Here is a 24338-nt window from a genome sequence, read left to right on the forward strand (position 1 = left end):
ATTGGTCTAATGACCAATTAGGCTAACAAGGGCTGAATCACCAGTCTAAATGCAGGCACGGTGTCATTTGGGAAAGACACGTGTGTCTGCCATAATGTTTTTGTCTTTGTATTCTTTTCTTTTTCTGAACATGAGAGATATTTGATATTGCATTATACAGTATATAGGTAGACATATAGTAATACCCAATGGGGAGAAGTCATGGGAGGAATCGTTTGCATATCTATCGGAGGTCCCTAACGGCTAGTCAATGGATTTGGTCAATTGATGAAACAATTGATTATTTGTCTGTGACGCCAAACGATTCAGAGAATAATATCCAATTTTGATCTTGATCTTCCCCAGTCACTTTGTATATTTTTTATTTATTTATGCAGAAATATAATGATTTTATTAAGCATGGAAAGTACATACAAAAGTTACAGAATACACACAAATTATGGGCTTTTATTTTACTTATGGCGTTATAATTTTTTGGAAGAAATAAAGTCATTTTCCATTCTTTAAATGTTTTGTGATTTTGTTTGTACTGTTTGCTCACTTTTAATATAAACTGTCGGCTCTTGCCTTTTGGGGCCCTAAGCAAAATATAATTTGTGGCCCCCTCTCCCGTCAGTCAGTGGCTCCCTAGGTGACTGCTTATGCCTGGAGCCGGCCCTGCATATCACCCCCTGCTGTTACCTGGTCTTCCTGTTTTTGAAGCTGCATCTTGCAGTCCAGCTTCTGTATTTTGGCTGTGGAAGTCTTCGGTGGCTGGTAATGGCTCACATCCATGCCTACCTCCTGGAGAGTCTTACAGGTCTGTTGGAAAGGTGTTTTCTTTCCCTTAATAATGGTGAGTATTCTTTGGTCATCCACCGCTGATTTCTACCTTGTCTACCAAGTCGTTTGTGATTTTTAAACGTCACTTGAAAGATTACAATTTTTCAGACTCAAAATGGCTTTTGTGCCTTCCATTGACACCACATTGGTTGTCATGTTCATTCAAATATGTAGCAGTGTTTATTTGAAAGGGGTAAGAACTTTTGTTCAGGCGCCAGGCAGTTTGTAACAAACACAAATACACACAGGCATTTGAACCATAATGAAGAAAATAAGTAGTCTATATAGGCCTCTAACAAAAAGCAACCAAACATGCAAACTTACAGTACAACAAGATTAGTAAAAGTGACCCATAAAATACGTAAAATGCATTGGCCAACTATTGCTTGCTATGTTTTCTAGGGTAGCTGTTTGTATCATCTTTCCAGTAATTACTTTTGTCGATAACTAGTTAATTGAGTGAAGTGTAATTATTACTACTAGTTTATCTACTTTAGCTACTTAATACTTAAGTCACTCTGGATAAGAACATCTAAATGACTAGAAAGTATACGGTCAGTTTTACAATGTTTAAAATACTAGGACGTTTGCTTTAAAATGGCAAGATAGTTCTTTTTGCCTCAGAATGGGTAGAATTTAATTTCTGGTGTTAGTCCAGTTTTCACATTTTTTTTGGCTCCTAATTGGTGGCCTTTTGGCTCCTAATTTGGCGGTCCTTGACAATTATTTTTTTGGAAAACCACTGCCTCTTATCCCAAACCGCCATGCCAGGACACACACTGCTAAGACGGATCAGGAGAGGAATGTCAAGCCAACCCAGATAAGGACTGACAGCTGAAGAGGAGAGGGGAATGACTGGTGGTTATTTATATCATTCAGCCGGGCCAACCAAAGACCCCCTCTCTCCCCCTTTATTTTTTGCTTCTGGATCTCTCTCTCTCATTTGCTTGTTAATTCGTTTTGGGAATGTTCTGGAAATTCTAAAATAAGGGATTAAGCTTCCCGAAACCTCTAGAAGAGAAGGAGGAGGAATAAGTGAGGTATAACAAAAGGAAACGTTAGGCCAAACAGTTACTAGAGGACAAGCAGACCAACATGGCGCTCCTATGCTACAACAAAGGTTGCGGAGAGAAGTTTGATGCAGAGAAGAACAAAGATGGTGAGTGGGAGTCCTTTAAAATTCCAACACTTCCAAGTCAAACAATCTGTTTAATGTTAATTGCAGTTTTTGAAGTTTTGGGCTTTGATGTTTGTAATAGTATTATTGGTTAATATACTGCGTGTTACAGATGCAGTTTTGCATGACAATGTAGAGAATTGACAATGTGTATTTTGGTGATCGTTTGATTAACTAATCTGGCAGATTCTTGTGGCACAGTGATGTAATTTGACAGGTGTCTTGAGCTTAGATCAAGCTTGATCAAATACTGAAACACAAGGTCAACGAAAGCTTAGTCATCCAAGCTTTGACATACTGAGAGACTGTTTTGCTGTTGTGTGTGAAAGAAATGGCCGCTTAATTTCTGAATGACGTTCATGTGTTCTAATGGACAAAACACAAGCTGCTCTGATTCTCCACGTGTCTTTAGCCTACTGAGTAGAGCGGTCTCCCCTTCCTGGCAACTGTTAGCTCTATTGCCACCGTATATGGGCCACCCCCCCCCCTCCAGTTGCCTGGGAGACTCGGGTGGGTGGGTGTGTCACAGGTCACACTGTCGTGTCGGACAAATGTCTGAGCCTACAAGCACCATATGTTTAACATCTCTGTCTCTCTTTGTACTTCTCTCCATCTAGATGCCTGTCTACATCATCCAGGTGTTCCCATCTTCCATGATGCCCTCAAGGTGATTAAAAAGTGCCATCGTTAGGCCTTGGCATCCGGGGCTATAGCCCCGGGCACAAATTGACCGAAAAAATGTATAAATAAATAGTCCCAGATCTATTCATCTATTACTCTGATTGTGCATTATGACATTGTGGACATGTAGGCCGTTAGCGTGTACATTGAAATGTTATGCATGTACATTCAAAACCCTGTGCTTTCTGTCCAGGGTGGGCTTAGCCCCGAGTGTATTGTCATCCTAGCGACGCCTCTGTGATTGAATAAATAATTTAGAGGAATGTACAGATGAGGATCAATCAATGTCAAACCGTCAGTGTCAGTGAGTGAGCAGATTAACAATATGTGTTGGTTGGTATGTGTGGTTCTTTCTAGGGTTGGTCTTGTTGTAAGAAGAGAACCACAGACTTCTCTGAGTTTCTCGCTATTAAGGTAAGGACAATGTGCGAGTCACTGGGTTTGAAGACAGTTTCAACTGTCTGATCTAAAGGATATATACTATCTCTAGGAATACAACTAATAAAGTACCAATAGTAGTTTAAAGGCAGTACCTGGACTGGACTTTCCTGTTGCAGGGCTGTACCCGTGGACGTCATAGCAACGAAAAGCCCCAGGAGCCTTTGCAGCCGGCTGTAACAACAGACAAGAACGGTGTAAAAAGCAACCGGGAAGAAATAATTTACCAGGGGCCCAAATCTGCTGAGGCAATGCAGAAAGAGAGACCAAGGTAGTGTCCAGCTGTTCTGCTGTTCTGCTGGATTCACTGAAATGGTTGTGATGGTGGTGAAAATCACCTTTGGAGGTCACTGCGTTGGACTCCCAGGCCATATAGGGAAATGTGCTGGCCAGTCAACAAACAGGACTCACCCAGTTGGGATCAGCATAACTATTTCACTTGAAACCAAGTCTTTGGCTAAAGTTGCTGTTTGGGATAACTAGCTCACTTGAGCAAGGATGGCTTCATCATAATTGGTTGAAGACAAAACTAAGGTCCAGCACATTTCATGCAGGTTTTCATAGAAAATAAGGACATTTCAAAGTGACCCCAAACTTCTGAGCTGTAGTGTATATGTAAGCAAAGACGTCAGAGGGGATGTGGGTCTTCGAGACCACAGAAATAGAGCAGTAAAAAGTGATGTCATAACCATGATATTCAGTCTCTTATAAACCGTGTTGTTTGAATTCTGAATGCTAATTGGCGTATAGCCATGGTATGAGACCGTGTACCATGGGGAATGACATTTCATTACCTTTTACTGCTCTAATTGTGTTGGACACCGGTTTAGGAGAGTAATAAGGTATTTCTGGAGTGTGGTCTTTGGCCAATATAACGTCTAGGAACTGTGTTAAGGCACTCCACAATGTGTTGTGCCTAAGAACAGCCCTTAGCTGTTGGTATATTGGCCTCCTGTCCCTTATTGCTTACATATACCAGATCTGTCTGCCAATCAGGGTTCTGGATTCAAACCAACCAATTTATAAAGATGTGTATTTCTTTTATGTCAAATATTTGTTTATGGAACACGCATGCTCAACCAGAGAGAAAATTATAAGCAAATTTTATATATATTTTGTGTTATGTGAAGTGCAAGGTTTCCACAGGGGCTTCATTAAAATAGCTGGCGGTGTTTGTTTATTTCTGTCTGCGTTGCCCCTTATAGTTCAGACGAGGAGAAGACCAAGCTGGAACTGAAGGTGTCCCCCTCTCTGATCCAGATCCTGGAGAAGCTAGACATCACCAGCAAGGAAGAACTGAAGAAGAAAGGTGTGTGAGTTAGACAGTGCAACAAAGGGCCAATTCAGTTTGTCTGGGTAGCCACAATTAACTACATTATTGGGTCTGTTTTTAGGAGTTTTGTGGCTTGGGGAGAGGGGGAGATGTTATTCATGAGCATGTTGGTTGTGGAAGGTTCCACTGGGAGGAAACTCCCGTTGTAATCGAACCCACAACCCAGGTTGCAAGTGTCATTTCATCTGAAAATCTAGAGATCTTGAGTTTTCTCTCCCTTAACCACTCCCATAAGATCCTGGTTCATCTTGATGCTCAAATGGTTGTTCTTTTCTGTGGTATCAGCAGGGTGATCTTTATTTCATGTTTTTATCTCCCACCCCCCACCCACACACACTTACAGAGAGTGCAGTTGTCATGCAGGGAACGCGATGCAAGAACACAGGATGCAAAATAGTGGGTGTTTTTGTGTGTGTTAGCATGTGTTTTTGCGCATGAGAGAAATGAAGAAAGGAATGAAAAATGTGTGGTGCACTCCTGCCTTTGTACATGATGAATCTGTTGCATTCTGCTGACGTCGGGTATCAACCTACATTAGTTCCCCCACTCTGTCTCACGCAGTTTTTAACTCTTTCCCGTAATGGTTTGCACTAGAGAAAAAAAATATTGTATAGACCCATCTCACTCTAATCTTGCTCTTATTTGCACAGAAATTACCACAGTTGGTTCAGTGCTCAAGCTACTTCTCACTTTCAACCCTGTTTTGTAATTTGACAAGTGTCGCCATCAACTGGCCAATTTTAGCAAATGCATGTTCATATGCCTCTTTATCTGAGGAAAATGTCATTGTCAGTGGTTTATTTTTTCTTTGTTTGCTTACTGTCGACAGCAATACCAGGGGCCAGAGACCAACCTGGAGACATGTAGGCATCATCCTGGAGCCCCAGTCTTCCATGAAGGGTAAGACCACAACAAGATAAACTGTTTTAAACTTGTCGCTCGTATGCTTATACAATATTTTGCAGTAGGTTCTTAATGCTGATTGGCTCAATGCCATGTTGTATATCAGATTGTACATAACAAGTATAACACACAACCTTTTACTGTTATGACTGCGTCTGTAACCAGTTCATAATAGCAATAAGGCACTTCTGAGGTTTAGGGTATTCTGTTCTATCACTCAACATACATCCAGGCACTTTGCATTGCTTGACTTGGGTTGTGCATATGAACAACTCTTACTTTGGTCTGTTGCCCATTTACCACACCCTCTCTTGCATTGCCCTTTAATTGTTTTATTATTTTGTTGTGTTTTATTATTGTACTATTGTATTTTTATAAAAAATATGGAGAAACCAGAATTTTTCATATTGAATGTATGAATTGTGCCATATTGCTAATTATACTCATTTCCAGATAAAAATACTAGTTTTTAATATGGATGTAATGGTACCATACATCATGTGCTGTAATTCAAACTCAACAGGTATAAGTACTGGAGCTGCTGTTGTGTGAAAACAACAGACTTCAATGCTTTCCTGGACCAGAAGGGTTGTACTGAAGGCAAACATCGCTGGGTCCAAAAATTGGTCAGTTTCAACTGTCCTCTGTGGATTATTTTGCCCATTTGAGCTAATTTACCATTGAGCCTATCTCTCACAAGTCACTTTCTGGTGTGAAGAGTTAACTGTTAACATAACATAGTCTTTCACTCTGTGTGTATAGAACAACAAAAAAGTAGCGTGTAGGCACGACTGGTACCAGACAGCCAGCAAGGTTTTCGTGACCATCTATGCCAAGAACTCCATACCCGAACTGTCCTACGTTGAGGCTAACCGCACTGTGGTAAGAGTAGCTCCACACTCACATTACCATCTAAAGAATTGCCATGTTGTCAGTGTCTTCAGACTTGCGGGTACAGGAATTTGCTTCTCCACACCACCAGGCTGCCTGTGCTCTCTGGCCCAGAGCAGTACCTAGCTAATTGTATTTCGCTCAGAAAGATCTGCAATCTTGAGGTCACACACTGTCAGCCTGTGAGCGCGACTGAGACTTCCAAACAGAACTACCAACTTTTCAATGCTACATATCCATTGGAAAATAATGAGAGCCGCGCATCCACAGCATGCGGTGTATCATGCCCTTTAAAGGGAAACACTGCCATTACATTTGACACAGCAGGGTCATGTTCTACATGAGTCCTTAGTGCTAGATTTGTACTTTGTTGGTAGAACCTGTAACCACGCCATAACACGGTGAGAATGCCAGTGGCAGAAACCTGGTCGGCAGAGTCCGGTGAAACGACGGTCCCCTGCGGCCTGAGATCAGCCCAGTGCCGCTGCATCTGTCTGAGACTGATGAGTGTTGACTAAATGACTAAAACACAGACATGTTTATTTTCGCTGGTCTTTTAAATAATTCAATCTTCCATCTCTCCTTCCCTTAGCTGACCTGCCACATCCAGTTTGAAGACAACAAGATTTTCCATAAGGACTTCCATCTGTGGGGAGTGAGTGTTGATCCATGCAGCACCTCTTTCCACATCGTCTTCCTATTTCTTTTCTTTTTGTCTCTCTGCATGTCTCTGTCTAATTAGGCTGAACAAAATTCATTAAATATTTGAACGTTTTATTTATTTAGTATAGTGGAAATGTTATGCCAACCTTAGTTCAACACCCAGTATCCTTTTCAAGCACAGTTCAGTTTTGTGAATCCTAGAGGAAGCTAAATTTGCCACTTGATTACATTTTGACTACCTTTCTCAATGTTTTTTTCCCTTTATATGGCCTTGAGGCATACCATTCATACAGACATCCCAACAATAACCCTAATTCTGTTTTGTCCTTCCTGTAGGTAGCGGATGTAGCTAACAGTGTGGTCAACATGGTGCCTACTAAAGTGGAGGTGTCACTGCACAAGTCAGATGCTGTGGCCTGGGGAAAACTAGAGGACCCCAAGTTCAAACCTGAAGCAGAACCCCAAGAAGAGGACCTTGGTACTGTACCCTCCCACTTCATGTTGTTTTCTTTTACACACTCAGGAGGAGTTGCTCCTAATTGGCTCAGGATGGGTGGTGCTGAGTGCTGGCAGAAGGTTTTATTTTAAGACATTGCAGCTACTAGTTGCTGAGGGTTCCAAGCCATTCACAATTCCCTGTTATTTACACTGTTCAAATGCCAAATCACTCACGGAAGTAGTATGTGAAGACAAGTATCAAGAGTATCAAGTATCAAGACGCCAACTGTTAACCAAAATAAAACGTGGTGGGAAATATTTTGCCGAGAGAATACTTCCAGAGAATGTGACAAGTGTTACAATGACAGGTGTGTTTTGAATTTCTAGGTTTTGTTGATAACTAGCATGATAGGCTCATTCAGGCTATATTGCAATGTTAGCTTTGCTCACTAGAAATGTAAAAGTAATCTCAGATTCAGCCATAATATGAAGCATTGAGATTTCAGTGCCCACTAATGCCAAAGAACTGTCTTTAATATTCAGCTGAGTGATGGCCCTAAACCTTAATGTAAAATGTGAAGAAACACCCCCTGGGTGAATGTACCACTACCTGACACCCAAATATACTGTCAATGTGTTTCAGATTACACTGATGAGGCCGACGACCCCAGTCAGTGGGACAGGGACATAGATGATGATGACATCAGTGACTCGGACGAGGAGTGGGAGAAAGCGCAGGTTGTCCAGAACCCTCCAGTGGATGAGGATATGCCTGTGTTGGAAACATAAATTTGATTGGTTGTCCTTTTCTGTTAAGGGGACTGTCTGATGGGCAGTGACATTGTTGATTTCTTAAGTCAAGGGAAATGTTTTGGCTGGAAGATTCATGTATTTTTGGTTAATGTAGCAGATACAAATCTCAGTAATTTAAGATTAGTTTTCTTCTTTTCCCTTCCAGTAATGGTGTCCATATTGGGACACTGTCAGGCATCAGACCTTTTATTTGGGTTAGAATAAATGTGCCAATATGGCCACTGCACTCTGGTTTCATTGTATTGAAATAAAGGCCTATTGTTTTGAATAGTCATTGTACTGCAGTTCTGCTTGAAAGTATGTGAACCCCGTTTTTATCTGACATAACAGGTTTATAGTTACCAATTCTGTATGTTGGTTTAGAGGAAATCATGAGAAAAACTAAATAAAAAAAAAAACGAGTTAGTGCAGTTTGTAAGTTGAATCAGGTTGGCAAATAATTGGGTAACAAATGAACCAATCAAGGGAATCTGAGAAATAGAGACAAGAAACCTGGGCAATTTGTTGTTACCCATACTGGTGAATGCAAAACAGACATTGCCAACAGGAAAGAAGATATCAGAGGACATCGGGAAGAGGGCAGTGAGAGTACCTCACTTTGGGGAAGGCTAAACATCTATCTCAAAAACATTTGAGGTCCATCAGTCCACTGTGATGCAAATAATTTACTAATGGTGAGCACAACTCAAAGTTGAAAATATGCCTACAACAAAAATAGAGCTACAACAAAAATAATGTCAGGTAAATGGCAAACACAACATCTGGAGATCTGCAGAACTCCCTCTCTGGACAGATTCGTTCAGATTCGTTTACCCAACACTGCCTACCACCAAACGAACCTTCCCAACTTTCAAGCATAGTTGTGAGAAATTATCAAGATCTGGGGCTGCTTTTCCTCCACTGGACATGGCAGACGGCACATCACTGAATTCTGAGGTAAACCAGGAGATTCTTGAACAGAATTTCAGGAAATCAGTGAAGGAGTTAAAGCTGGGACAAAAATGGGTATTCCGACAAGACCACAACCAAAAGCAAATCAGCCAAAGAATGGCTCAAGAGAAATAAGATTTCAAAGTCCTGACATGTCAAATCAGGGTTATTCCACCAATTATTGATTTCTGAACTCTTCCTAAGTTAAAACAAATATTTTGTTGTTAAAAAATGAATATGAATTTGTTTTCTTTGCATTATTTGAGGTCTGAAAACAATGCATCTTGTTTTCAGACCTCACTGGTTATTTTGACCAGTTGTTGTTTTCTATAAATTAATACTCTAAATGACAATATTTGTTTGGAATTTGGGTGTAATATTGTCAGTAGTTAATAGAATAAAACCACATTTATTTTAACACATACCTATGAATAGTAAAACCAGAGAATCTGATAATTTTGCAGTGGTCTCCCATATATACAGTACATTGTTAATACAGTGTACATGAACGTTTTCAAAAAGAATTCTACATCATTTTATAACTGGATGATGAAACCTAAAGAATAATCTTTACTGATATTGAGCTTGAGATTTGTTTTGAGAAGCTATATTACTGTAATTCATGTGGATGTGTAGCACTAACTTAAAAGTAAATAATGACATTTTCTACAAATAAATCTGTATATTTGGCCACATAGAACTGACATTTAATTTGTTTCTCCCCAGCCCTGCAGGCACTCACATACACACAGACAAAGAATGATTGACAGACTTTATTTCAGCCTCGTGCTAGCAGCAACCGAATACGATTGCTTGCTCCGGAGTGTTGAACATGGATTTTTCAACAGTTTGATAAAACACAGGCTACGCGAGGAATTCAATCAAATGCCCGTCACCGACAAGCTGTATAACAAAATGCAATAAAACAGTAAAACCATAGCCTGCATGATTAATGTCAGATTGGCAAAGTAAACATTTTTTGTCAAAATAATATTTTGGCTCTGACATGATGCATATGGTGTGTATATATATATATATATATATATATAAATATTTGGAACTCTCAATAAAGTTCATTACATGGTCATTAATTCAAAGATTCACAATTCAAGATTTGATCACAATTCAAGATTCAATTCACAATCACATCCCTCATCAGTTTATACCATTAAATAGTATAACATACAATACCTTTACCTTTTATGTCCAACCCTAGTTACAGCGATCAACAAATTTAGAGCACAATAGTATTACTATTAAACATCTTCGAACAAACAACGTGCAACATCGAGTCCAGCTTTGAGCTTTGCACTGTGGAGTCCGTCCAGTTCTATCCATAGGGGTGCGTTCACAAGACAAAGTTGCGTTCACAGAAATCTGCCACCAATCAAATGTCCATTCAATTCAGTCTTTAGACAAAATGTGCATTAACAAGACACGTGTGTCCACAAATCTGTCATTAAATACTGTCACACAACCGTGGCATACAAGATGTTACATACGTGTTGTCCAACAAAACGTTTCCAAATCGTTTGCTGTTGACTTGATCGTTATGTTGTTGTTGCATTGTTCTCGGTGGTTGACCTCTATATATTTTGTCACGCAAGATTTCAGCTGTGTTCAGCACTGATATATCCTGGTGCCGTGACATAGACGCAATAACAGCAGCGCAATAATCATTGGCATAACATTAGAAATGTTGTAGCAATGTTGTCACAATATCTTTGAGAATCCAGTCCTCCATGACATTAGGGTGTATAAAGTAAGAACATCAGGGTTGCAAAATGCCTGAATGTTTTCAAACATTCCTGGGTTTACAGAAACTATAAATCTTCTTGGAATTTTGAAAAACTCAGAAATTTTACACACCTGAGCACATTTACACAATACAACAGTCCCCTGACAAATGAATAAACATATTTTACATATATTTACTTTAGCATTCATTTAGTTATATTTATACTGTATATTACATACTATTAACACACTGATCTCTGTATAGATTTGTCATAAATATGAAGGACCGTTTTCATAGATAAAAAAACCACAAAGGAACGAACAAACGCACACGCACACACACACACTCACTCTCTTTACGTTTTGCTTTGTAAAGTGCAAGGCAAGATACAGTAAACTTCTTTGAAATGAATGACACTCACAGTGTCATTTACATACACGCACACATGTCTTAAGTCATTTTAAACCACTGCGCTCAGTACGAAACTTGGCACACATGTACATCACTAAAGCCTATAGCAATAACAGCAGGACCAGCACGCTATCAATACAGTAGCACGATCATAGCTAACACTATCTTGATGGATGCTAATAAAACAGGAAAGAAATACAATTTATTAGCTATTAAATGGCTAATACATAGCTTGTTCAAAATGTAATGAATTAAGTATGTTTTTGTAATGAACAACTTAAACCTATATTTCCTGCTCATGGTTCAGTTGTATATAGTTTGGCATAGTGGTCTTTATAATAATTACATATTTTCAAAACTTCAATAATTTATAAATAAATGAAGGATAGAATTATTTAGCAATAAACAATTTTTGGTTAATAAAAATACTTTAACTATTAACAGTTTATAAGCAGTTTAAGACTTTCAAAATATATTTTTACCCAACTTCTACAGGAGAACATTTCAATATCACAGAATTTGTATTCCATTGTAAGGTTTAGGGAAAGTATATGGTACACCTAACCACAGATCTAAAATTAAAGTACGAGGAATGAAAACCCTAGATCAGTGTATAGACGTTACTTTGTCCAGGCCTGCAGACACAATTAGGGTCATAATGCCTTAGATATTACAGTAAGTACTGAATTAGCTAGCCCTGGTTATTACAATAAGAATTGTACAGTAGTAGATTGGCTTTTATTTTATGGTAGGTAATGTAGTAGCTAGCCCTAGATATTACAGTAAATACTGGGGTAACTGGCCATGGCCGTGTTAGTTATCACATAACCAATTTTACAGTGGACAACACACAGCAAGGCCAATATAGTAATACCATCTTGATATTAATAAGTTAATTCATGTTGAGGTTTAATACATTCCTTTATCTTACCCTTCAATAATAGTTTTACCAAATTTGCGCCATTTAAGAATCTCCAGTTCAGCAGGAGAGAATAAGGTGTTGTTTACATTGTTGTTCTTGTTTAGATTGTTGTTGTACTTGATAATTTAGTTCAGACTTTTTAAAGGAAATGCGAAAAACTCCAGAAAGTTGCCCCAAAAGTTAAAAGTAAATGAGAAAAGAGGTGGGGTAGCCAAAACTCCTCCAAATAGAGGGGTTATCTACGGATAATAATAACAAGAAAAAGTCTGCTGCTGTCATGCAAAGGAAAACGTTGCCTCGGTAAACACATTGCGTCATCAAGGAAATATTTGCTTACAGAGCGTCTCTCCTTTCCTCCCCTCTGATTGGCCACTTAGCCTCTCATGACACACCCTCCTGCAGGGTCAGCTGGAAAAACATAATGAATAAGAGAATACCAAACAGTGATGCGATACAAAGCCTCGACCCCCCGGATGTCATGATGACAGCTGTCTAGTTAAGCCTCCTCGTTAAGTTCCTCAATTGCCTGTAGGATCCGTCTCACATGCCCCACTTTTAATATCCCAAGATCCTGGGAAAGAGAACAGACAATTAGACATTTCTATGATAAAACTTTCACATTACATATTTTCAACTGTGCATTTTTCAACTGATTGTCATAAAATTAAGTATTTGGTAATAAGTACTTAGTTGGATATCAAGTTCTATAAATAATGTATGTTGGCATTACTTAAACTTTTTGTGCCAAGGGACCGGTAAAGTATAGCAAGCATATTTAATAAAAAGTATTTAAAAAGTAAAGCACAGCCTTCTTTCTCCTGTGGCTGCTTGTGTAAAGAACAAGTCACCACTGGCTTTTTTTTTTTAAAATACATATTTCTCAAGGCAATATTTCCGACTGACTACCCTAACACACTGCACGGTTTAAAATGGTAATACCACGGACCCATTTAAACCTCCATTTTACGACATATTGGGGGTAAAACTAATGAAACATTTGAATATAGCCTTGAGAACTGCCCTAATCTCAATCAACACCAAAATAAAACACCAACATATCAAACAACTGACTCTGAAGGATTCAGGGCTACAGTAACGAGTTAAAGACGTGTTCCTGAGAGTCCTGTCATTAATGTACGGGGATTTTAACAGATCCAACTTAAAGTATTGTCTTGGATGTATTGTATAATGTAAGCTATGTTGATTATGTATGACAAGTCACTGAGCATTATCGTTTCATAATGGAAAGAGAAAGACGTGATTATATGGCCTTCAAGAAATGACATGCTGCAGAGCGTTATGAAGCAAGAAACAACATGTATTTCATATGTGAATGTGTGGCCTGTATTGTGCAAACAAATGATAATACTGTGTTGACGTTTGTGTGATGTAACTGTTTAGAGTGCTATCATGAGATACATTCTTATTTTAATGTTTAGATTGTAATATGAACACCAAGTGCATTATTATAAGCCACTAAACAGACAAAACAATACAATAGATATAAAAGCAACATACAAAAATTATAAGGTTATATACATTTGTCTGTCTCATCATTTATTTTATTAATTTATTTATATCTTCCATCTTTTTTTCATGCTTTATTGGACAGAAAAGTGAGAGCAGTATTTGCTGAAAAAGCAGTGAGATGGATTTGAGAGCATGTTGCAACAGTGCACGTGCACAAGAGGAAGTGTCCTGGGACTATTTTCTTTTCCTCCCCACCAAATGACATGTGGTCCATCATTTACTCTGCAGGCCTCTGGGCTCTGTTGGTAGCTACACTGTACATACTTTAAATTTAGTAAGGAATATATTTGAACATTTGAATAAGATCCCTCCACATCCAACAAAGCCACGCAAAGTTTGAGTGTATTGGAAATAGAATTATGCTTTAGACCCAAAAAGGCTGACCATGCCAATGTACACTGCTCACAAAAATTAAGGGAACATGCAATCATCACAGTATAACACTAAATTAGTGAAACATCAATCTGTCCAGTGAGGAAGCATAAGCAATTGTGAATCAGTGTCACCTGTTTAGATGCAAATGAAAGTGACAACAGGTGCACTGGAGAGGGAACAGTAAGTTAACCCCCAAAAAGGGAATGGTTTTGCAGGTGGTGGCCACAGGCAATTGTTCTCTTCTTATCCTTCCTGACTGATTCTTCTCTAGTTTTGTATTTTGCTAGTGTCCTGGTAGCATGAGGTGGTACCTGCAGCCCATTTAGGGTTGCACAGGCAGTCCAACTCCTCCAGGATGGCACATCCATGTGCGCCATCACAAGGTTTGCTGTGTCTCCCAGTACAGTCTCAAGAACATAGAGGAGATACCAGTTACACCAGGAGAGCTGGACAGGGCCATAGAAAGGCATCAACCCAGCAGCAGGACGGTATCTGCTCCTTTGTGTGAGGAGGAACAGGAGGAGCACTGCCAAAGCCCTACAAAATGACTTCCAGCAAGCTACAGGTGTGCATGTTTCTGACCAAACGGTCAGAAACTGATTCCATGAGGGTGGCATTAGGGCCCGACATCCTCTAGTGGGACCTGTGCTCACAGCCCAGCACCATGCAGCTCGACTGGCATTCACCAGAGAACACCAGAATTGGCAGGTCCGCCATTGGTGTCCCGTTCTCTACACAGATGAGAGCAGGTTCACACTGAATAGGTGACAGATGTGAAAGAGTCTGGAGACGCCATGGTGAACATTATGCTGCTTTGCAACATCATCCAACATGACCGGTTTGGCAGTGGGTCAGTGATGGTCTGGGGAGACATATCCTTGGAGGGTCACACAGGCCTCCATGTCCTAGCCAACGGTACCCTGACTGCTGGGTTCCTCCTGGTGCAGGACAATGCCGGCCTCATATGAGCTGAGTGTGTAGGCAGTTCCTGGATGACAAAGGCATTGATGCCATTGACTGGCCCTCAAGTTCCCCAGACCTGAATCCAATTGAGAACCTCTGAGACATTATGTATGCCACGAGTAGCGCCACAGACTGTCCAGGAACTCAGTGATGCCCTGATCCAGGTCTGGGAGGAGATCCCCCAGGACTCCATCAGGAGCCCAGACGTTGTCCGGAGTGCATTCAGGCACGGGGGCCATGCACACTACTGAGTCACATGAGTTGCCGTGATGAAATTCACACAAGTTGCAACAGCTTGAGATTTCAATAGTTTACTTTGATTTGAGTTTGAAACCCTCAATTGGTTGGTGATTTTGGTTTCCATTGACTGTTATGTCATTTTGCTCTGAATGAATGACACAATGTACAGTAAAGACTTAGATTTTGTATGTATTTCCTTCATTGAGCCCCGATGTGTGATTAAATGTTCCCTTCATGTTTTGGAGCAGTGTGAATAGGCAGAGTGATAGAGACGCCCATGAGGATAGAACCCATTGAGGGTTTCTTCCCTTTTTTTGTAGTCAATTAGGCAGGATCACATAATTACATCCAGGTCATCTGGAGGGATCTAGAATTTATTTATAGTCAAATGCAGGTGGCAGTTAATTGCCAACCCTGGCTTTACACCTGTTCATAAAACATATTTATAGGTGGCAGTATGCAACCTATTAGTTTGACCACCAGGTGGTAGAAAACCATTCAGTACTTCGAAATGGAGATTGGCATTAAAGCATAATATGCAAAATGGGCGCCCCGTTTTTTATCGTCCCCCTGTACCTTGAGGTCGTGCCTCTGCAACTGTGAGAGCTGGCCGCCCCGGATGTCCCTGGAGAGAAAAGTCTCTCTGTACTCCCCTAATCCCAGAGAGTCCAGCCAAGCAGCTACCTCTTCACTCTCCCACTTCACCGCTATAGTGCGCCAAAGACACACGCACACACGCACCCACCAGCGCGAAGACACACAGAGAAAACAATAGATACAGGAAAAGAAGACACTGACACAGAAAGTTACCTACCAGTGGACAAGGGTGAGTGGAGGGGCACACAATAATGGATGGATTAGCCAATCATTTGATTTAATGTTAGAAAAGAGTTGAATGGGACGTAAAACCTATGTACATTCTTTATCATCATGCCATTTTTAAAGTGCTAAATTCTATTCTATCATTATAAATACATGTACCCATAATGTTCCTGTTAAATAAGTAAATGGAGCACATGGTCAAACCAACCGTTTCCTTACGCTCAAATCCACTACAAGAACCTGCCAAGACTACATTTTAACTGGTTTTTGTTTCATTTCTACACTAACTTTATGAAGCCCTATGCTATTTAAAATATTATTAAGCATAACATTGTACAGTAAATTGCATAATCATCCACCCTCTTAGATTTTATTGTATTATAATGTGCAATTGAAACAGATTGGTTTTTATCAACAATGTCAAAAGAATATTTAGAGGATACTTAATAATTTTTTACATTATATTAAGTTAAATTATAGAAGAATTTGTTTTGATCAATCCCAAAATGCACAGCTAAAATAATACTTTGTAATGCATAAAATAAATTCCCATTTTACGACCTATATAAACACTAGCAAACGCAAAGTGTCATTGATATTAATGGTCCATCAAGGGTTTTCTAGCAATAAATTCCCCACCAGCCGCCACTGACACCGATGCAAAACATTCATAAAACCACAAGCATGCATAGATACTCAAAGACAAACAGAATCAAACAAAAGAAAATCCCACAGAAGCTACAACATACAACTACACTGCATCTACAGTAGGCCTGGACGTCCACAGCAGGCCATGAAGCAGGGGAGTCGCCTAGAAGCTTACCTGACAGAGGGCTGTTATGCCAGGCCACAAAGTACTAGGGTGTGGTTGAGGCTTTATGTAGGTTAGACCTTACAGCAGGGGGCTTGTCTGGATCCTTACCCGACAGAGAGCTGTTAGACCTCTGCTTGTGGAGTTTCTCTTTTTCTTTTTTCACTTTGGGCATCATCTTCAGTTTCATGCTGCTCTTAGAACTTGCTCGCACAGTGTCCTGGAAAGGGGTCAAGAAAGCCCAAGGGGGAGAAGGAAATTAAACATTAAACACGCCGAGTTGTGAGTTCAACATACTGAAATTTGACATCCACTTTGAACCCCTCCAAACTGTAGAGATGTGGGACTTTTACAAAATGTAGAACCTGAGGACCAGTCTGAACCAATCATTTTCTTCTCTTGCTACCTTGGGGATTTGGTTTAGCAACCTTACTGGTCAGATGACCCATATAGGCTACCTACTGTCCAGAGGGTGAGTGGAAAGGCATGGGCAGAAAGAGAATTACAATAACAATGTGTGATTGAAAAATACTTAGGTTGCTCACACACACCTCCTCAGAGCAGTGCATAGTGGGGCAGATCCAGTGTATATCGTCCAGCTTGTTAAGTTCAGCGCTCAAAGAGTTAAGTGTTGAGAGGAGGTCATCTTCTTGGGGAGAGTCCAGCTGAAACAGAAAATGTAGGGGATGAATGAAGTATCCTGAATGGGAGAGTAAAACAATCGGGAAGGGGATAGTGGCTGCAGTTCAAATAGGGCTGCTTTACGTTGTTTTACATCACAGGTGTCAGACCGATTCCACAGAGGGCCTAGTGCATGCTGTTATTTTTTAGTTGGTGCCCAACTGAGACCTAAACAACCAGGGGGAAATCCTAACTAATTAGTGACCAAATTAATACTACAGGGTAAGAGCAAAAACCTGCAGTCCCTCAGCCTTCCATAGAACGGGTTTGAATGTACTTCTGAGGGCACTTGCCCAAACATGAAAGAGTAATGATTGGAGTTAGCTAACTAGCTACGCACCCCACCAGGTGTCTGACCAATCAGGTACCAGTATGAGACATTTAGTTCTGCTGATTCAGTATGATGCTTTGTGGCTACCTGCATAACAGACTTGATTACATTTTATACTGACTTGTGGGTGACATCACCCAAGTGAGCAACGTTTCTGAGTTGGTCCACAAAGCTAAATCAAGGGCCTTGGGGGCAGCTTTTGTGAACAGGACCGGCAATTAAGATGGTAATCAAACTGCATCCGGTTTCAGTTGGGATTCCCATGAGGAGAAGGGGCTAGGGCGAAGGCTGGTAACTATGTAATTGGACTGCAGCCAAGACATCTAACAGCAGCCTGAATGAGAGAGTCTAAATCAGATGGGGAGCCGACTAAACAGTACCAACTAAATGGGTCTGTCCTGTGTTAGGTTCTTGGCCCATGGCAGTGTCTGCATTGTCTTGTGACTGGATACACAGTATGTCTGAGGAAATGTGTATAGTAACAAAAACAACGTTGGTCAATAGTCATGTGCTTCCTTATATCAGTTTGTTATATCAAAATGTGGCTAGTTGTGTTCAAAATGCGTATACATGTGTTGTGATATCCAAATGCCATGCAGTCAGTCCATAGAGATGGATAGAAGACTCCTCTGAGCTGAAACTAGTTTAAGCATGGACATCACAATGGAGGGTTTCAAAGTAGTCTACCAGACAAGGACCTCGGACTTCATTGGCTGATACCTCCTGAGGACATCAACAGAAGTTATCAGCCCATGGATTAGACTCCCATCGAAAGTGGACCCAATGATGCTTGCAGACTTCATATTGAGATGGCTACAGAGGTCTATCCAAGCCTATGTCTTCTGCCAATTTGTGAGGCTAATAGTATTTTTACCAATAGTCTTCCCTCCAGCAGCATCCTGGTCTCCAGCTGAAGGACTTTACTACTGTTCACGATCTCCACCGCTGTACTGCGACTTAAACACTGGGCACATCAGTCAGAGGGAATGAGAAAGGTTTATCATTAAGTAATAATATACTTTATTTAAACAAAAAGGCATAAGGAGGTGTGGAATATGGTCAATATACCACTACTAAGGACAGTTCTTTTGGAGTGCCTGGATTGAGCCCTTACAGGAAATACATCAGAAACTAGTTTTAGGCACCCAGAGGTGCCTAATTGGTTTTATAATCTGGTTACCTAATATAATATTCAGCATCCAAGACCCAAGCTTCACAGTTTATAATAATATATCCCAATTAGCAGAGGATTTTATCCAAAGCTATTCATACCATTTTTACAGCTAGAGCCCAGAAATCCCAGAAAGCATTATTAAATACAACCAATCTTTTATAGTTTCACATTTTTTACAACTAGGATATAAATGCTGTAATTCTAATGTTCCACAAAATACCCTAATTATAAAAAATGTTGTGGCTAATGGCGGGTGTAGTTCTATGAGTGCTGCAAAATACTGTTTGGTTGGACAGTGCTGCCAGTTTGTGTAGTCTTGTGAGTGCGGTTAAGTACTTCTGGGTAGTGTAGTTCAGGGAGCGCGGTTAAATACTGCTGGGTAGTGTCATTTTGTAAGTGCTACTAAGTACTGCAGTGTTCTGTAGTTGAGTTGTTTTACCTCAGGGCTGGATGGTTTGGAAGGGAAGGCTTCAGTCAACACCAGAGCACTAGCATTGACAGCATGTGCTAATTCCTGTTCAACCAACTTGTGAGTCTTAGCTGCCTCTCTTATCCTTTAAATAAATAAATAAATAAATATGACATTGTATTAATTATTTAATAGAATATAACTCAGTAATTAATTAATTAATTTCAACATATTTTTTAGGAACATGAAAGAATGTAAGCCAAATCATATTCCCTAATTAATTTTGTCATAAATACATTTAATTTCATACTTTGTGACGAGTGTTCCAGTCATGTCTAGCTAGAGCAGCATCACTCACACGCGGTCACATTCACCCAGTCGTGTCTAGCTAGAGCAGCATCACTCACAAGCGGTCACATTCACCCAGTCGTGTCTAGCTAGAGCAGCATCACTCACACGCGGTCACATTCACCCAGTCGTGTCTAGCTAGAGCAGCATCACTCACACACAGTCACATTCACCCAGTCGTGTCTAGCTAGAGCAGCATCACTCACACGCGGTCACATTCACCCAGTCGTGTCTAGCTAGAGCAGCATCACTCACACGCGGTCACATTCACCCAGTCGTGTCTAGCTAGAGCAGCATCACTCACACGGTCACATTCACCCAGTCGTGTCTAGCTAGAGCAGCATCACTCACACACGGTCACATTCACCCAGTCGTGTCTAGCTAGAGCAGCATCAGTCACACGCGGTCACATTCACCCAGTCGTGTCTAGCTAGAGCAGCATCACTCACAAGCGGTCACATTCACCCAGTCGTGTCTAGCTAGAGCAGCATCACTCACACGCGGTCACATTCACCCAGTCGTGTCTAGCTAGAGCAGCATCACTCACACACAGTCACATTCACCCAGTCGTGTATAGCTAGAGCAGCATCACTCACACGCGGTCACATTCACCCAGTCGTGTCTAGCTAGAGCAGCATCACTCACACGCGGTCACATTCACCCAGTCGTGTATAGCTAGTGCAGCATCACACACACACAGTCACATTCACACACACCTGGTGATAAGCGTGTCAGCCACCATGCCTAACTGCTGCACTTGGGCACATTCCTCCTCTGTAAGGTATTCCATGGACTGCTGGGAGTTGAGGCGGGGCCTGGAGGAACGGTAGCTGTCAATCTTCCTCTTATCCTCCCACGACGTTAGAGTCCTTTCAAAGTTCTGTAAGCATAAAACGGAAATGTAGAAACGCAACATAGAAAAAGATTAAAGGAAAGTATATCCCAGAAAGCTAGTGGTCAAACCTGTTTTTGTAACGTCAAACTCTGTAATTCTGCTGCACTAGAGGGTGAGATTAGGATTTGAAACAATGACAATAGCAGCAACCACAGTACCTTTGGAAAGTGTTCAGACGACATCACTTTCTCCACATTTTGTTGTGTTAAAGACTATATTTATAATTTATAAAATTTTCCCCCGTTCATTTCCTCGGCAATACACCATAATGACAAAGCAAAAACGCATTTTTAGAAACGTGTAATAATTTACTGAAAATTATATTTTATGTTTAAGTATTATGACCCTTTATTCAGTATTTGTTAGAAGAAACTTGGTCAGTAATAAGAGTCTTCTTGAGTGTGCCTCTGCCAGCTTATATAGACGTGTGCCTTTCTAAATCATGTCCAATCAGTTGAATTGACCTTAGGTGGACTCCAATCCAGTTCCATAGACATACCAAAGATGATCAAAGGATACAGGATGCATCTGAGCCCAGTTTGGACTGTCATGGTAGGGGGTGTAAATAGTAAAACACATGAGATATGACTTTTTCACTCCATTCATTAGAATGAATACATCAAATTTATTCGCTTTATCATTATGAGGTAATGTGTGTAGATTGATGACAAAAAAGGAACATTTTATAAATTATTACTTAAGACTTTCAAAAGCCCCTGAATATTTTTCAACGGCACTCAATATAGTACACATAACACATAATCATACAGAATAACACCTCAACCAAAAGAGAAATATATTTAATTCTGGTGTGCAGAACTTGGTTCCAGACCAGCATATTATATGTTTATTCATTTATCCAGACACTCTTATTGACAAACAAAACAGTTATTTGATCAAAACAAAGAGGCTTGTCGAAGCTAGCCTGGATGAAAAGGCTACAGCTGAGCACACAAAAACACCAACCTACCCTGTCTCTGGTGAGCATCTGAGCCCTGTTCTTATGGGTTATCTTAACGATGCCAGGGGGCTGGATCCAGGCCTCCCCATCCACCTGAACTGGGACTCCCTCCTCTCCAAGGATGGTGATCTTCACCTGGCGACACTGGACACCGGGAGGAGAAGGAGAAGGCAGAGATAGCAAACAGGAGGAGAGGGTATGGTGAGTGAAGTCCAATAAATAGGACCCCAACCGACTATAAAACCTATCGCCAAGGCCCAGTGGTGGAACTCCCGGCACGCTCCTCACCACAATAAAAAAGGGGTCCACTCTCCTTTGGAAGTAAATAAACAATAACAGCGATGTGTTTTGGGTCTGTGGTTTGGCGTATGAGTGTGTCCCATCTGATGTGGTACTGTTTGTGTGTCATACCTGTGCTATGCGGTGGTGCTGGATGTTGATTACTCTGGACACAGCCATCTGCATGCTGCCAAATACAGCCACCACTTCCAGCTTCTTGTCGTCAAAAGATGGAGCGCCAAAATTCTACCCAGAAGAAACAAATTGACTTTCCCCCACAGCTAACACAAACACCGGTCAGGCCACACAAAGCCGATTAACGGCTAAGCAGGTTTAGTTATTTATTGTTTTAAGTTTGGAAATAATGCTGCATCGTTCAAATGCCTAGTAACCTCTTTGAAAGCACAGTTGTGTTAAAATGTAAACCTTTTCAAGGTGAGGCGCAGAGTTCATAACAGACGCACTGGTGTGTGTGTGTGTGTTGACTCACGTTGTCCTCTTTGGTGCCTCCCCAGAAGTTGATCCCTCCTGCATAGCTAGGAATGTTGAGGACTGCCAGACCCTGAAGACTAGGGAGACTCATAGCTACACCATCACACTGGGAGAGATGGGAGATGGGAGAAGAAAGGGAAAGACAAGGGGAAAAGAGATCAAGGGAGAAAGAGACAGTAGAACTTGTTTTATCATACAGGTCACAAAAACCACAATTATGATATTACAGATGACACAACCGAACATCTGTCAATCACACTCTATGATGTACTGATTACAGTAGAGATAACTAAGCCACAGCTTCAGGGGTGTCATTTAGCAGAAGACAAACTAGATTACAATATATGTCCTCATTCCCTAGGGGTGTTCATCTGATTTTCTCTGAATGTGTGTGTGTGTGTCAGGCAGCTGTGTGCCATCTTACCTCAAGCAGTACTCGTTGTTCCAGGTTTTTATATGTCTTTTGGACCAACTCCTTGGTTCCCATTACGCCGTACCACAACTTGTTCTTAGTTCGACTGCTGCAGAGGCCGACAGAAACCGACAGCCAGGTGTTTTAATCACACTTTTTGAAAGGTGCTAAATTAGAATTTAGAAGCTTTTTTCATGGTAAATTTAATTACCCTTCATTGTGTAGTTATGATGCTTGTATTTGTATAAGAGGATAATGGCGGTTACCTGCATTTCTTGGGATGTTCATCTCTCTTGTTGTTGAACTCCAGGGAGATCTTAGCATCCAGACCAATACCAAAGTAGTTGTTCATCACACACTTCTCTGAGCACTGGCTGAAAATACACACACACACACACACACACACACACACACACACACACACACAGTTACCATAATCAATCTTGTCGAAGAACGTTTTAAGAGATAACGTTTTCTCCTGTCTGCAGAGGTTCTTCTACCATCTTAAATGACGGTCACATTGATTAAGTGATTCCTTACTCCTCATTGAAGGACGGAGGACTGAGACTCTCTGGTTTCTCCAGGATGATGTTGGAGGAGGAGGGGCTTAAACTGACATGACCTGATTGGTTGTAGAGGAGAGAGAGCAAAGGAATCATGGGTTAATGGATTTAACACATTGTCAATTTACGAACATATTCACCCTATTAAACTACATTTTTCAAGTACTTTATGTACTATTGGAAAGGAAAGTGATTAAAGATAGAGAGTTTTGTTAAGAGAGCATTGGGCTGGATTTGAAGCCAAGCCGGCAAATTAAAAACAAACATGGAAAGCTTGCCGACTGGAAAAGTAAGTCAATATTTGTAGCAGGTCGACTACATATTTAGAACTGTGTGTGCGACTCACGAGGTTCGGCCTCTTTCAGCTCCTCGCTGTTTTCTCTCTTGATGGAGGACGAGGAAGACATGCGCTGGAGATGTGTGTGCCTGTTCTGCTCATCCACCACTAGGGGGAGAGAGATAGACACAGTACAGAGTAGAGAGATAGAGAAGAGATAGAGTGAGCAATGTGTGAGCTTGTGTAGGCGTTCGCAGTACATGACTGCTTCAGAATGCGTGTGTTCACTCAGTACGTCCATCGCTTATGCATTATTCACATATTTAATGCGTTCTGCATGCAATTTTTTCTGTGCAGTGTATTCAATCCACTAGAGCAGTCAAAATGAAGTAAACAGAAACTACATGAAAAAAGACCGGATGTATTTCTCTGGCAGTAGATGATGTTCAGATTATATTGAGTGTGTGTGTGTGTGTTGTACCTTTCTCAGCCTGTTCTATGATCTGCCTCAGTGCTTTCTTCAGACTGTTAGCTCTCAGCATCAGCTGTTCCCTGGACCTTTAAGTTAAAAAGCACATATTAAGATTTTTCGCATAATTGTAATTATTTTTTAAC

General features: G+C 40.7%; 2 protein-coding genes across 4 annotated transcripts in view; one reads left to right on the forward strand and one right to left on the reverse strand.

Annotated features, from left to right (window-relative positions):
• Window positions 1-1685: 1685 nt before the first annotated feature.
• zgc:92429 (cysteine and histidine-rich domain-containing protein 1) lies at window positions 1686-8429 on the forward strand. Of its 2 annotated transcripts, NM_001303959.1 has the most exon segments (13): window positions 1896-1981; window positions 2617-2666; window positions 3038-3094; window positions 3238-3389; window positions 4324-4427; window positions 4795-4847; window positions 5281-5351; window positions 5878-5980; window positions 6117-6236; window positions 6838-6900; window positions 7245-7386; window positions 7990-8123; window positions 8126-8425. In NM_001303959.1, coding segments are annotated over 13 exon segments (1173 nt in total). In that variant the 5' UTR covers window positions 1896-1917; the 3' UTR covers window positions 8186-8425.
• Window positions 8430-9847: 1418 nt separating this feature from the next.
• si:dkey-172j4.3 (diacylglycerol kinase delta) overlaps window positions 9848-24338 on the reverse strand; it is a 66565-nt gene continuing 52074 nt past the window's right edge. For both annotated transcript variants that reach the window (XM_029117491.2, XM_029117492.2), the window contains 14 exons: window positions 24205-24281; window positions 23793-23891; window positions 23424-23505; window positions 23150-23257; window positions 22896-22992; window positions 22470-22577; window positions 22112-22225; window positions 21710-21844; window positions 20561-20724; window positions 19527-19641; window positions 18788-18877; window positions 17453-17566; window positions 17013-17121; window positions 9848-12731 (listed from right to left, as the gene is read on the reverse strand). In XM_029117491.2, coding sequence (XP_028973324.1) covers window positions 12679-12731; window positions 17013-17121; window positions 17453-17566; window positions 18788-18877; window positions 19527-19641; window positions 20561-20724; window positions 21710-21844; window positions 22112-22225; window positions 22470-22577; window positions 22896-22992; window positions 23150-23257; window positions 23424-23505; window positions 23793-23891; window positions 24205-24281 — 1465 coding nt within the window. In that variant the 3' untranslated portion in view covers window positions 9848-12678. The remainder of the gene's footprint in view (window positions 12732-17012; window positions 17122-17452; window positions 17567-18787; window positions 18878-19526; window positions 19642-20560; window positions 20725-21709; window positions 21845-22111; window positions 22226-22469; window positions 22578-22895; window positions 22993-23149; window positions 23258-23423; window positions 23506-23792; window positions 23892-24204; window positions 24282-24338) is intronic.

This window comes from Esox lucius, chromosome 24 (genome assembly GCF_011004845.1).
Source record: "Esox lucius isolate fEsoLuc1 chromosome 24, fEsoLuc1.pri, whole genome shotgun sequence".
In the NCBI taxonomy this organism is placed as follows: Eukaryota; Metazoa; Chordata; class Actinopteri; order Esociformes; family Esocidae; genus Esox; species Esox lucius.